This window comes from Trichomonas vaginalis, chromosome V (genome assembly GCF_026262505.1).
Source record: "Trichomonas vaginalis G3 chromosome V, whole genome shotgun sequence".
In the NCBI taxonomy this organism is placed as follows: domain Eukaryota; phylum Parabasalia; order Trichomonadida; family Trichomonadidae; genus Trichomonas; species Trichomonas vaginalis.
This window is the reverse complement of record NC_067207.1, coordinates 18,096,172-18,110,883: the sequence shown is the minus strand read 5'-3', so window position 1 is coordinate 18,110,883 and position 14,712 is coordinate 18,096,172. Positions and strand designations below refer to the sequence as shown.

Genomic DNA, 14,712 nt, shown 5'->3' with positions numbered 1-14,712 from the left:
TCATCTTAGAAGAAGGTGCCAATGAAGAAGAAGAAAAACTTGAAGCTGAAATCAATGTAATCGATTCTCAGATTAATGAAAAGAATTCCAAGAACGCAGAACAAGAAAGAAGAACAGTGAACTTCAACACAACTGGAATCTAAGAAGAATGAACTTGAATCTATTCCAACAGTTGAAGACAAATCATCCGAACTTGAAAACGAACTTAAGAAGATTGATTCACATATCAATGACAAGAATTCAAAGAACTCAGAAACCGATCATAAGAACAAGGACCTTGAACAAGAGTTGAATGATAAGAAGTCTCAACTTGAATCCATTCCAACCGTTGAAGACAAATCATCCGAACTCGAAAACGAAATCAAGAACATCAATTCAATATCAACGAAAAGAATTCAAAGAACTCAGAAACTGACAAGAAGAACAAAGATCTTGAACAAGAGTTGAATGATAAGAAGTCTCAACTTGAATCCATTCCAACCGTTGAAGACAAATCATCCGAACTTGAAAACGAACTTAAGAAGATTGATTCACAGATCAATGACAAGAATTCAAAGAACTCAGAAACCGATCATAAGAACAAGGACCTTGAACAAGAGTTGAATGATAAGAAGTCTCAACTTGAATCCATTCCAACCGTTGAAGACAAATCATCCGAACTCGAAAACGAAATCAAGAACATCAATTCACATATCAACGAAAAGAATTCAAAGAACTCAGAAACTGACAAGAAGAACAAAGATCTTGAACAAGAGTTGAATGATAAGAAAGCTCAACTTGAATCCATTCCAACCGTTGAAGACAAATCATCCGAACTCGAAAACGAAATCAAGAACATCAATTCACATATCAATGACAAGAATTCAAAGAACTCAGAAACTGACAAGAAGAACAAAGATCTTGAACAAGAGTTGAATGATAAGAAGTCTCAACTTGAATCCATTCCAACCGTTGAAGACAAATCATCCGAACTCGAAAACGAAATCAAGAACATCAATTCACATATCAACGAAAAGAATTCCAAGAACGCAGAACAAGAAAAGAAGAACAGTGAACTTCAACAACAACTGGAATCTAAGAAGAATGAACTTGAATCTATTCCAACAGTTGAAGACAAGTCATCCGAACTCGAAAACGAACTTAAGAGCATCAATTCTCAGATCAACTCTAAGCTTTCTAAGAATTCCGAAATAGATCATAAGAACAAAGAACTTGAAGCGGAACTTTGTCAGAAACAAGCCGAACTTGATTCAATCGAACCAGTTTCCGATGATACCGAAAATCTTCAAACTCAACTTTCTGCTCTTGAAGATACCATCCGTGCCGAACGTGAAACCAATTCACAATTAGTCGCCAATTCTGATCTCCTTAAATCTCAGATTGATTCCCTTTCTATGCAATTAGATAATCTTAAGCTCGAGAACTCGGCTCTTCAATCATGCATTGAAGACAACAAGTCAGCAATTGAAGATCTTCGTCGTGATGTTGTTTCAGAAGAAGATCTTCATTCTCAACTTGAAAACGAACAAGAAGCTTCATTTGCAGACATTTCAGAACTTAATGCCAAACTTGCCTCACTTCAAACCGACAATAGCTTCCTTCCAGAAGTTTCCGACGAACATTCTAAACTTTTAGCGGATATTTCAGCCATTGAATCATCTATTGCTGATAAACGTTCACGAAACGAAGAGACTTCTAAACTTAACCAAGCACTTGAAGCCGAACTCGAATCGAAGAAGAAACAACTTTCATTCCTTCCAACCGTTGAAGACAAATCAGCCTCTCTTGAAAACGAAATCAAGAAAGTTGATTCCGAGATCAACACAAAGAACTCACAGAATGCCGAGACCGAGAAGAAGAACAAGGAACTCGAAGAACAACTTGCCAAGATCCAACAAGATCTTGATTCGATTCCATCTACTAATGACAATTCGCACTTCCTTCAGTCTCAAATTGATCAAATAATAAATGAACATAATTCTCACAATGACGAACCAGAAAAGGCCAACAAAGAAATCCAACAAAAAGATGCTGACAAACAACAAAACAATATTTCAACCGAGTCTGATGAAAGCTCCAAACAATTCTCTTCAGACGACTTGAATCTAGACGGACTCCTAGATGATATCGCGGGTGGATATCGAAGCGATAGTTCCCTTATAGAATCCAACAATGAAATCGAAGATGATCAACAATCAGTCAACGACGAACATGAAAAGATGAACCATGTTTCTGAACTCAACAAGGACTTGCATGATTCTTTGCAGTTAGCACCAGTTATTGGAGAACCAAGCTTTGTGGAATTTGCTGATAGTATTGTTGGCAGAATCGACAAGGATCATGAAGTTGAAGAAGAAGAGGAGGAGGAAGAAGAAGTCGAAGAGAAACAAGCTGCTGATGTTCAGAAGCTTAAATCTCACCGTGACACAGATTCCGACGATGACGGAGCTCCTCTTGGAAACCAGACATCTCCAACTAAATCATCCGATAAATCATCTCCAAAGGAACGCAGCGATAACATCGATGAACTCAAGAAGGAACTCGCTGAAACAGAAAAGAAGGTTCAAGAGAAACGCGATGCACTTGATCCAACCTACGCAGCAATGGTCTATGCATTGAAGACAGCAATTGAAGCTAAAGAACAAGAACTTGAGAACCTTCAGAATGGTGAATCAGTTGAAGAATTGAAGAAGAAACTTGCTGATGTCGAGAAACAAATTGAAGAACAGAAGAATAAGTCATCAGACAACATTTCTCTTGAACATCAACTCGCAGAGAAACAAGCTGAGTTAGAAAATCTCCAAAATACTCCAGACAAATCTGAAGAATTCAACCAGAAACTCAAAGAACTTGAGAAAGCAATTAATGATAGATTGAAACAGAACTCTGAAACAGATGCCAAGAACAAACAGTTACAAGATGCAGTTGACAACAAGAACAGAGAACTCGAAACAATCACAGTTGTCCAGGATAACTCTGAAGAACTCCAGAAGCAACTCAATGACATCAAAGACCAAATTGAGAAACTTAAGAATAATAGCAATGAGTTGACTGACAAATTGAATGAGCTTAAATCTAACATCGATACAGATAAAGGAGTTCTTGATTCTCTCAATGATAATGCAGATGTTCTCAACGTTCAGATCGAAGAAAAGAATCAAGAATACGAAAGACTTGAAGACAAGATTCAAGAATTGATCGCTGATATCGCTACTAAAACCGAAAAAGTTGGAGAAAAGGATGCTCAAGTTGAAGAGAAGAAGGCCCAATTGGATGAACTCATCAAGGCGATCGAAGAGAGAAAGAATCAATCAGAACAAAACAACGAAAACAATGATTCTCTCCAGCACCAGATTGATGAGAAACAGAGACAATTAGATGAACTCATCAAGGCAATCGAAGAGAGAAAGAATCAATCAGAACAAAACAAAGAAAACAATGATTCTCTCCAGCAACAAATTGATGAAAAGAAGGCACAATTGGATGAACTCAACAAGGCAATCGAAGAAAGAAAGAATCAATCAGAACAAAACAACGAAAACAATGATTCTCTCCAGCAACAGATTGATGAGAAACAGAGACAATTAGATGAACTCATCAAGGCAATCGAAGAGAGAAAGAATCAATCAGAACAAAACAAAGAAAACAATGATTCTCTCCAGCAACAGATTGATGAGAAACAGAGACAATTAGAAGCCATCAAAAACATCCCAGATAACTCAGAAGAACTTAAGAATCAACTCCAGATTCTTGAGAAGGCCTTCAACGACAAGATGGAACAAAACGCTGCCAATAACAAACAGTTACAAGATGCAATTGACAGCAAGAAGAAAGAACTCGAAAATACTCCAGAAGTTCAAGATAACTCTGAAGAACTCAAGAAACAACTTGATGACATCAATGAACAAATCGAAAAACGTAAGAATGATAACAAAGAGTTGGAAGATAAATTGGAAGAACTCAGCAAGGCAATTAACGAACAGAAATTAGCTGACGAAGAAACAGCAAAGAAGAACGAAGAGTTAGAGAAACAAATCAAAGACAAAGAAGCAGAAAAGAACAGTCTTGTTCCAGTTGAAGACAAGACAGAAGAATTAGCAAGGAAATTGGCAGATCTCGAGAAACAAATCGCAGAACAGTTAGAGAAACAAAACGAAACTGATGGAAAGAACAAAGATCTTGAACAACAAATCAAGGAGAAACAAGAGAAATTGGACGAACTCAAGAACAACTTCATTGAAGATACAAAAGAAAAAGAGAATGAGATCGAAGAACTTCTACAAGAACTCAACGATCTCGACTCTAAGATCAATGAAATACAAGATCAAATCAGTCAATTCCAGGAAGAATACGAAGAAAAGAAGGACCACATTGTTTCAGATATCAATACTAAAGATCAACTTCTTCAGGATCTCATGGAAGAAAACCTCAAACAACTCAAGGAAACACCAGTTGTTGCAGAAGAACCAATTGACAGTGAAGCTTTAGACAAGATCAATGATCAAATGGCCGACTTAATCGAAAGAATCAACAGTGGCGATATTGATCCATCAGATCTTGTTGAAAAAGAGTCACAAATGGAAGCATTAATCAACAACGCAATTGTTGATAACCATGGCAATAAAGAGTTGGTCAAACAACTTGAAGACATGAGAAACAAGATGGGAGAAAGAATTGATGACTACTTGAACGAAGCTGAGAAAGAAGATCTCGAAGAAGAAGAAGAAACTATTCCAGAACAGAATTCTGTTGAAGAGAAACAAGATACAATCGAAGACCTTGAACAACAATTATCACAGAAACAGAAAGATCTCGAATCAATAGAACCTGTTGAGTCTAAGAAGGAAGAAATCCAGAACAAACTCAATGAAATCGAAAAGGAAATCAATGATAAACAAGCAAAGAACGAAGAAATCAAGAATGAAAACGATGCTCTCGAACAACAATTAGCTGAAAAGAAGAAGGAACTCGATTCCATTCCAACAGTTGAAGACAAGACTTCAGACCTTGAATCTCAACTCAAGGACATTGAGTCTCAAATCAACGAAAAGAGGGCTAAGAATGAAGAAACAGAAAAGATGAACAAGGAATTCGAAGACAAATTAGCAGAAAAGCAACAAGAACTTGATTCAATTGAAGAAAAGGCTGAAGAACAAACAACACCAGAATCAGAATCTAAGGAACAAGAGAAAGAAGAATCTAAAGATCTTAGTGAACTTGAATCAAAGATCCGTGATCTTCTTGAACGCATTGCTGCAGGAGATAAAGATCCAGAAACACTTGTTTCAGTTTCCGAAGACATCTTATCTACACTCAATGACAAGATTGCAACAAGTGATAGTGATGATGATAAGTTACGTTATCAACAGGCATCAGAGACAATCAACAACGCTGTTGAACAATATCTTGCATCATTAGAAGATGCTTACAACGATGAGGAAGAAGAGCCAATTCAAGAAGTTGAGACAAGAGACATCATTTTACCAGACGAAGCAGCAAATGAAGGTGAAGAAGAGTCTCAACAATCAGAAGAACTTGAAACAAAGACTGATGAACTCAAGTCACAAATTGCTGATGTTGACCGTGAGATTGCAGAACAAAAGTCAAAGAATGACGATCTCATGAACAAAATCAATGAACTTCAACAGCAATTGGCTGAGAAACAGAATGTGCGTGATTCACTTTCTGCCCAAACAGCTGAGTTAGAAGAACAACTTTCTAAGATTGGCCACGATTTAGAAGAAGAAAAGAAAGCAATTTCCGATCTTCAGTCTAAAGAAGCCGAACTCAAATCCATCCCACAATCTGAAGACAAGAGTGAAGAACTCTCAGCTCGCATCGATGAAATCAAGTCAGAGATTGATCAGAAGAAGTCAGAGAATGAAGCTATTGAATCCAAGAACAACGAACTTCAGAAACAACTTGAAGATTTCAAGAAACTTCTTGATTCAATTCCAACACAAGAAGACAAATCATCAGATCTTGAAAAGGAGATCAAGGATACACAATCCAAGATCAATGATAAGAAGTCCAAGAATGAGGAAATATCGAATAAGAACAACGAACTTGAAGAACAATTAACACAGTTGAGACAAGAGCTTGAAACACTTCCAACCGTTGAAGACAAGTTATCCGATCTTGAGAATGAAATCAAGAATACAGAATCTCAAATCAATGATAAGAATGAAAAGAACGAAGAAACAGACAATAAAAATAAAGAACTTGAACAACAGTTAGAATCCAAGAAACAAGAACTTGAATCCATTCCAACAGTTGAAGACAAATCATCGGAACTTGAGAACGAACTCAAATCTGTTGCAGATTCTATCAACGACAAGAATTCCAAGAACGAAGAGACAGATAAGAAGAACAAAGAACTTGAATCACAAATTGAATCCAAGAAACAAGAACTTGAATCAATTCCAGTTGTTGAAGACAATAGTGATTCCCTTTCTAACGAACTGAAATCAGTTGAAGAATCTATCAATAATAAGAAGTCAAAGAACGACGAAACCGATAAGAAGAACAAGGAACTCGAACATCAAATTGAAAACAAGAAACAAGAACTTGAATCAATTCCAGTTGTTGAAGATAAATCACCTGAACTTGAAAACGAACTCCAATCCATCGAGTCTTTCATCAATGATAAGAATGAAAAGAACGAAGAAACAGACAATAAAAATAAAGAACTTGAACAACAGTTAGAATCCAAGAAACAAGAACTTGAATCCATTCCAACAGTTGAAGACAAGTCATCGGAACTTGAGAACGAGATTCAATCAGCAGAAGAATCAATCAAAGATAAGATATCTAAGAACGAAGATATTGATAACAAGAACAAAGAACTCGAAGAGAAGGTCGCACAGAAACGAGAAGAACTCGAATCAATCCCAACAGCTGAATCTAAGTCAGCCGAAGTTGCAGAACCATCACAAGAAGAACAAGAACAAGCATCAACCACAGTTTCAAGTCCATCATCAATTAAGTCCGAATTGAATGATATTGCAGACTTATTATCTAAAGGTGATCTTAGTCTGGAAGAATTCAATTCACGAGCCGAGAAACTTATTTCACAACTTGATGCTTCTATTGTTAATAGTGACGATCCAACTACTAAATCCGAACTTATTGAAGCTCACGAACAACTTAATGACATTGTTGAAGAATATCTTCATAACTACGCCTCTGCCGCCGCAGAAGAAGACGAACAAGAACAAGACAATGACAAAGAAGAAATCATTGAAGAACAAGAACAGAAACAAGAACCATCTGAATCTAAAGATCTCAGTGAACTTGAACAACAGATTCGTGATCTTCTTGAACACCTTGCATCTGGTGATGAAGATCCAGAAACACTTGTTTCCGTTTCTGAAGACATCTTATCCACACTTAACGATAAGATTGCCAATAGTGACAATGAAGAAGATAAACGTAAATACGAAGATGCATCCGCTCTTGTCAACAACGCCGTTGAACAATATCTTGCCTCCTTAGAAGAAGCAAATGAAGAGGAAGAAGAATTAGAAGAAGGCGAAACTGAAGAATCAAAGCAATCAAGAAGAAGAGGAAGAAGAAAATATGGAGTCTTACTAAACGACCTCCAAAATTCGATGTCTGATCCATCCACGAAGGATGTTCCAGAAGATGTCACTGAGTTGTTAGATAACATCACAGACAAAGATATCTACGAAGAAGAAAACGTAGAACAGAGCATGCAAGGATTCGCAAATTTCCTCCTCAATCAAATGAATGAACTAAAGGAACAAAACCCAGAGATCGTAAATTCTGCCTTATATAAGTTTGCTCAGAAACTCAAATCCAATGTAGTTACAATCAATGATACAATATCAGGTGCTCAGGCTGTAATTGCAGAAATGGAAGGACAGGAACTTGATGAGCAAAGCCAGCAAATACTCCAAAGCATGTACAATTTGATCGACGAATGCAACAAGATTAAGGAAGAAGCAGGAATCGTCGATGACCAAGAATATGAAGAAGAATACGAAGAAGAAGAATGAATTTACCTATTATAATATTTATTTTGTATATATTTATTTTATTTGAATAAAATGTTTTATAAATTTTTATTGTTTAAAAATATTCTCTTGATTTTTCTGCATAAATAATAGTCATCAATGATGAGAACTATTTTAATATATAAATTATTCCGTGTAAACAATTGAATAAATTCAATTTTTCCTAGTAAAACGGAAATATTTTGAAACGTGCCTTAATACTTCAAGAGTGTGATTAACTAGATTATCTTAATAACTCGAAAAAATCATGTTAATGTGTTTTGCACTATTATCATATGACTATTAATCTCCTTGATTTTAAGGCTACAAATTCAACTCTAATAAAAATACAAATATAATATTTTGCCTAATAATGATGATAACTCATTATAAATGTATTGTTACAAGTTACATATCGTTAATAATCTTTCCGTTTGTATAAATCTGTAGTTGAGTATATCTATTTGAATGGAATTAATTCCATAAAAGAGAAGATATGAATAACAAAACAGTGATTGAAATGCATTGATTTAGAAAGCAAAATACCGGCCCTATCCCAAAATTGAGAAGAATTGAAATTCTTGGATTTTTTGAGAGGAAAATAAAAATCTATACGTTTATAGAATTGCATCAAAATGCAAAAGGTAGTGGAGTGGCTGATTGATTGCTGCTTTCGGCCTCCACGTGAAGGATATGATAATGAACGAACTGCAATTGCAATAACATCCGGAGATTCTGTATATCTTCGACATCCAATCACATTTCGAAATTCAAACGGGAAGAAATTAGTAGGATCACTATGGTATGATAAAGATTACGATATACCTCATTATTGTCTTGTTTATTTGCATAGTTTAGGATCAAATCAATTTGAATCACTTGATCTTGTTCCATTCATCTGCAGTAACAAATTAGCACTTTGTTCGTTTGATTTTTCGGGATCAGGCAACTCCGAAGGTGGCTATATACCTCTTGATGGATCCGGAATAGAAGATGTAGAAGCTTGCATTTCCGCCTTAACCGAATCATTCCATTTTGAAAAATACGCAGTTTGGGGAAGATCCATGGGAGCCGCAATTGCTCTCCATAGTGCTTCTGAATTAGATAAATTTTCTTGCTGTGTTGCCGATTCTGCTTTTAAAGATACTGAATCCGTGGTTTATGACCAAGCACACTTAAACGGAATTCCTTCTTTTATTATTCCAATAGTCAAAAGAATAATTTCAATCAAGGCAAAGGAAATACTCGGAACAAATATTATTTCACCTTATCCTATGGCCTCATTACATAAATCAAAAACACCTCTTTTAATAGGTCATGGAAAGCAAGATTCATTCATTACAGTTTCTCAAGCAAATGCTATCTTTGAAGTATACGGATGCGATGATAAAGCAGTTTACGTATTCGAGGGTTGTCACAATACAACCAGATGCTCTCAATGGTTTGAGCATGCTTCTCGTTTTATTCATCGGAAACTTGGTTTGGAACCAAGTAAACGATATTACGATAATGTAGTAAATAATGCAGACATACACTCCGGAACCAAAGGTGTTGTATATTTCGATATTAATTGCGCAATGCGCGATTATCGAAAATTCAGAAAAATATCTTCTAAATTAGATGATGAAGAAAGAATTCATAACTCAGATGTGTCAACGGATTTAAAATCCGCATGAAAATTTGCAATTTCAGCTTGTTTGTTTGTAAATTAACTGATTTTTAATAACTTCTTATTTAGTTTTGAATACTTAGTTTAAATTAAAGTAAACTTAAACCAACTAAACATCAAATCAAAGGTAACTAAACTCCTTTCGCCGATCCGATTTGCTCCATATTTAAAATATAGCTTGCATATGTAGAAGAAAAGCTAATTTTGAAGTACGCCCGAAATCCACCAACAGGATTTCGAGCTACTAAAAAGGTACTTTTAAATGTGATTTTTTTTATAAAAAATTAAATTTATTTTAAGATCAGACTAAAAACTAATTTTATGGAAAATCTATATCGACAAATTTATTACTTATTGGGTATATAGATTTTTTGATTATGGCGATTATGTCTGATATGCTTCCAATAAGCCAAAACACATTTCATACTGATTTCTATAAAAGGTATCTTTATTATAGAAGTGTAAGCTATATCTGTTTGTTTTTTTATTATAACAAATTCAAAATTCTCTTATAAGGACTAGATGAAATCTGTATTATTAAATCATTAGCTAAATGAAGGTTCAAATAGAAAGTAAATATCAATTTATATGATACTGAAACCAAATAGTTCTTTTAATAAAAGATAACACGCTGAAAATTATTGAGTATTTGCAAATCTCAAAAATCTATTGGTGAATTTGGCTCAACTTTTAAAATTATAACATCCATATCAAATCATAAAAGCAGACAAAAATTAAAGCCAAACCTATCGGCCAATTTTTTTTTGATATTTTGATTTTTGAGGTATACTTTTAAAAGTGGATTTAATGCACTTATGAAAAAACATTAACTTCTGTCGTTATGATTATTGATTTAGACAATAATGATTTTAATCTTTGATTATCAAAACACTAAAGTCATCTTTTTAACATTTGCTTGGTAGCATTAACTCAAGTCTAAAGTACTATTTTATGTGGAACTCTTAGAATTTTTGTATTCATTGTACACGCTGAAATAGTACCATTAAAGTTATGGCGGACTTTCAAAAAATAGTTTGGTCACCTTTGAATCGGATCGAAAATTATGAATAAAATAAGACATTCCGTCTAACTTGTCTCAAATCGGTAAGATTAATGAATAAAAAGTAAAATTAAATCAAAAATACTATTTACAAACAAAAATAAAAATTAAAAATATAAATTGGATATGGTAATCAATGGGTTAGATTAATGACATGTGAAGCACAGTGCCATTTATGCTTAAGTTCAGAGAATTTAAAGCAATTGTTAAACTCTGGAACCTGGTCAATATGGCGGACTTTCAAAAAATAGGTTGGTCACCTTTCTGCTAAAGCAGTTTCAAGATCAATATTAATATTAAACCATTCTAAAATATAATCTATTGTTGAGGCAATAGATTCTCGTGCAATTGTTTCAATTTCACTATCATTTTCATAAAATTCATCCATCAGATCATTTATTGAATGGCATAATTGATCAAGCTTATCTTGGATTGCATCGAGATCTGTGATGCCTTCTTCGAGAAATTTAATAAATGTTTCAATGATAGTTTTTACTTTATCAACTTGAACGTTTGGATAATATGGATCAGAAACCATATCCTTGATGAGCGCGTAATTTGGATCAAATTTTCTGTGATTAGTATTGTTGCTCATTATCAGTTAATAATATTTGTCACTTTTTCAATCAATAAAATATGATGTGAATTAATAATTCTGCGTTTCCGGTCTCAAAAATCATTATTTGAGCACCAAACTGAAGAAATAGATGCAGTAACTATTGATAGCTATATTACTGATTCACCAGCTTCAAAATAATCAATGATTTAGAGATTGATCATGATCTTGTAACAATTGATTTTAAGTATGTTGTCACCTTTTTTGTCATTGGTGCAATTACCACTTTCTGACATGCTCTCATAATATTTTTTTATTTTAACAGCAAAAAGTATAATAGCCACATGAGGTACTAGGTATTTTATAATAATAGCTTATTCCCTATCAATAATATTAACTTTTAATCATAGAAAGTTGAGATATAAAGCTTGGCATCCAAAAAATTGAGAGAAATTAAGAATGAGGTAAGTGCACCCATAATAAAAACCAGAATTAGATTAGAGATTTTAATAGAGGAGTCTGAGTAAACGTCTTGGAATACTAATTAGTATTTGGAGGACATGATTTTTTTTTTCCATTATGAATAACAATGGCATTTGTTTGTGGATTAATTTTTTTAATGAACTGAGAAGTCTCTATAAAAAATAACTGAGTTTCTTTTATCACTTATTGCAAATATCAATGATAAAGGTAAAGATGGAAAAAACGCTATTCATAATGCATCATAAAGAAATAGTTAAGAAACATCCGAAATTCTTTTTTCACATTACTGGGAAAAATCAATGAAAAAGGTAATAATGGAGAAACCGTACTTCATTATACAGCAAAATTTAATAACAAAGAAATAGTCGCAAAGAAACAGCCAAACTTCGTATTTCACATGCAAAAGATGAAGATGGAAAATCTGCTCTTTATTATGCTATATTATATGACTATCATAATAAATGGAAAAAATTAACTTAATTTGTGAAAAATTATAAAACACATCATTTACTTTATTTATTATATCCACCTCTTCCCTGGAACCTTCTCTGTTCTATATGCTTTGCCTGGTTCCTTGACGTCATTGGGTTGTACGCTTCGACCGAAACCCATCTGTCGTTCATCTGGTACTCGACCATTTCCTTGATTGCTTTCTGCGCCATTTCCACTTCTGTGTACTGAGCAATTGCTGTTGAAAATGTCGGACCATTCTTAACAGACAATCTGTCGACTGTTCCGAACTCTGCACAGAGTTTCGCAACTTCCTCGAACGTGATGTCCCACTCCAAGTTCTTGATGACAATTGTACGGTCTGGTTTATCCTGCACACCCTGGTTCTGCTTCAACAAATTCTCCTTCGAAATTCTCGGGTTGCAGAGTAACCTGATTCCTCTGACAAATGTTTGGTTTCCTTTTTCCAAAGCGAGTTTTCCGTCTTCCTCGTTCTCGAAAGAAAGGATTACTTGCGGTGGGAAGCCTCTGTTTGCATTGGGATTGATCTGGATGTTGGCGGCCTTCGGGAAAAGCTGTTTTATCTCGTCTTGTTTAACATTATGTGGAAGATGTGAAACGTAGATCATGTTGTAGTTCGTGGCGTTTACGAACGTGACGTTCTGTTCGTTCTCCTTGGCTTTGGTCGCTGATTCGTTGGCCATGAAGAGGATATAAGCTGTGCAAGATCCTTTCTTGAAAATATTGACAGAAAAGATGGGTCCGTACTGTATGAAGTGTTCGTAGATCTTTTTGCACTTGACGTCGATGCTGAGATTGTCGATTTTCAGCTGCCAACTTTTCATTTTTTCGAAAACATCGTGAGGAACGTAAGGAGTCAAGAGGACTTCATCGTCACCGTATTCCATGAAGTTAAGAGCCTTGATGACGGCATTTGAATCTTCGATTGTATCGAAAAGAACATTCAAAGTGAAAAAGTTGTCTTCCTTTGGCTTTGAGTAGTATTTCAAGACTGGTTTGACAGATTTGATGCGTTCAATGACGTCTTCTTCCTTGAACTCCTTTGAAATTTGAGAAACGTGAATAATTGGGATTTGCTTGTAGTCTAAGTAGACTTTGAAGTGTCCATTCTGGAACTCTACGTAAGGTAATATACGGGCGATGCATGTAGCATGGTAATCGCGTTGCATCATGAAGAAATGCATGTAATTTAACTGTCCGTAAGAAACTGTTTCACCGAATGACTTGACAATCTGTTGAATGCCAATAGTTGTAACTCCTTCAGGGAAATTGGTTAAATAAATGACTGTATTTCTAGAAACATGATCATCAAATTCAACAACTGGATAGACTTTAGCCTCTGGAAACTGTTCTTTCATGGCTTTTAAGGTGATTTTGTTTTCAAAAACAAAGGCTAAAGAACGTGATGAAGGTGTTGTATCAAATTGAAAAGAACTAACTTTGTTTTGGGTTGCTATTGAGACGTTGTTGGCAATATCATCAAGACTAAGATCGGAAACTACTCCGTTTACAACATAGGCTTGATATTGCTCCATTTAAATTAAAATAAATGAAATGAATTGAGAAATTTTTTCGTTTTGGCCGTGAATTTTTTTTTATCGTTGAAAATTTAAATATTGATTTCAGAGACCAATATTTCTAGAATTAAGTATGATATGACTTATAAAAGGGAAATTATTAAGAAAAGTTATATATTTGCTCATAAATTATCAAATTTCATTTCGATTTCAAATAAAATATCCAATAATGAACTAAGATCTTGGCTTTTGAATTTGCATAAAGGGGTATGTTAAATTATCAGTCAATTTAAGGAAGAGATCTTAATGAAATTTTTAATGTGAGCACTGAGACCTCATTTATTGATGTTATACATGATCATTAGTTCATGCATGCACAAATATTTGTTGCTTATGAGATTTTGATATATTAAAAAACTGGGTTGCTAATGTCAGAAAGGTGAAATTTGACTGAGATGAAAAATCAGTTTCTTATTATTCAGGATGGTAGACAAATTTAAAGCAAACTTTTATGGATGAATCATATGAGATATTGGGATGCAAATCATAAGGTATTATTTTATGAGATATGTTGAAGTTCATTGTTTTCAGTTGTTGATATTGATAAATCCTCCAATATTCCTCGATAATGCATATATCAATAAACCAATTAGATCCAACATAGTGTTCATAATGAAACCTTCTTTGACACTTCAAAGATTTATAAGAAATATAAAAAATATCATAAAGCAGTCAGAAATCTTGAACTATATGCAATGTGGAAATTATCACATCTTTCAAAGATTTCAACATTATATTAATTCCCTCTCTACTGCATTGCTTAGATCACAAAGATTCAATAGTAGATTTAGTGCTTTCGGTTGAAGCTATTTCGAAAGCAGGAGTGTTGAAATGTCTGTTTCATCTATTTATAATTCAGGGTTTTCATGTAAGATAAATTC

General features: G+C 34.3%; 4 protein-coding genes across 4 annotated transcripts, besides 2 other annotated features; 2 read left to right on the top strand and 2 right to left on the bottom strand.

Annotated features, from left to right (window-relative positions):
• Window positions 1–1,088: 1,088 nt before the first annotated feature.
• Window positions 1,089–8,024, top strand: TVAGG3_0358070 (A-type inclusion protein-related family; the record flags this gene model as incomplete). The annotated part of the gene is made up of 1 exon (XM_001315490.2): window positions 1,395–8,018. The coding sequence occupies one exon, from the start codon at window positions 1,395–1,397 to the stop codon at window positions 8,016–8,018; it is 6,624 nt and encodes a 2,207-aa protein (XP_001315525.1).
• A 623-nt stretch (window positions 8,025–8,647) lies between these two features.
• TVAGG3_0358060 (palmitoyl-(protein) hydrolase protein) lies at window positions 8,648–9,706 on the top strand (the record flags this gene model as incomplete). Its single annotated transcript, XM_001315489.1, has 1 exon — window positions 8,651–9,691. One exon carries the CDS (start codon window positions 8,651–8,653, stop codon window positions 9,689–9,691), a length of 1,041 nt encoding a protein of 346 aa, XP_001315524.1.
• A 101-nt stretch (window positions 9,707–9,807) lies between these two features.
• Window positions 9,808–10,730: a mobile genetic element.
• Window positions 10,731–11,000: 270 nt separating this feature from the next.
• On the bottom strand, window positions 11,001–11,339 carry TVAGG3_0358040 (Family of unknown function (DUF5713) family; the record flags this gene model as incomplete). Its single annotated transcript, XM_001315488.1, has 1 exon — window positions 11,001–11,339. The coding sequence occupies one exon, from the start codon at window positions 11,337–11,339 to the stop codon at window positions 11,001–11,003; it is 339 nt and encodes a 112-aa protein (XP_001315523.1).
• A 234-nt stretch (window positions 11,340–11,573) lies between these two features.
• Window positions 11,574–11,600: a mobile genetic element.
• Window positions 11,601–12,279: 679 nt separating this feature from the next.
• Window positions 12,280–13,825, bottom strand: TVAGG3_0358020 (eukaryotic translation initiation factor 3 subunit G family; the record flags this gene model as incomplete). Its single annotated transcript, XM_001315487.1, has 1 exon — window positions 12,296–13,789. The coding sequence occupies one exon, from the start codon at window positions 13,787–13,789 to the stop codon at window positions 12,296–12,298; it is 1,494 nt and encodes a 497-aa protein (XP_001315522.1).
• Between the last annotated feature and the right edge of the window lie 887 nt (window positions 13,826–14,712).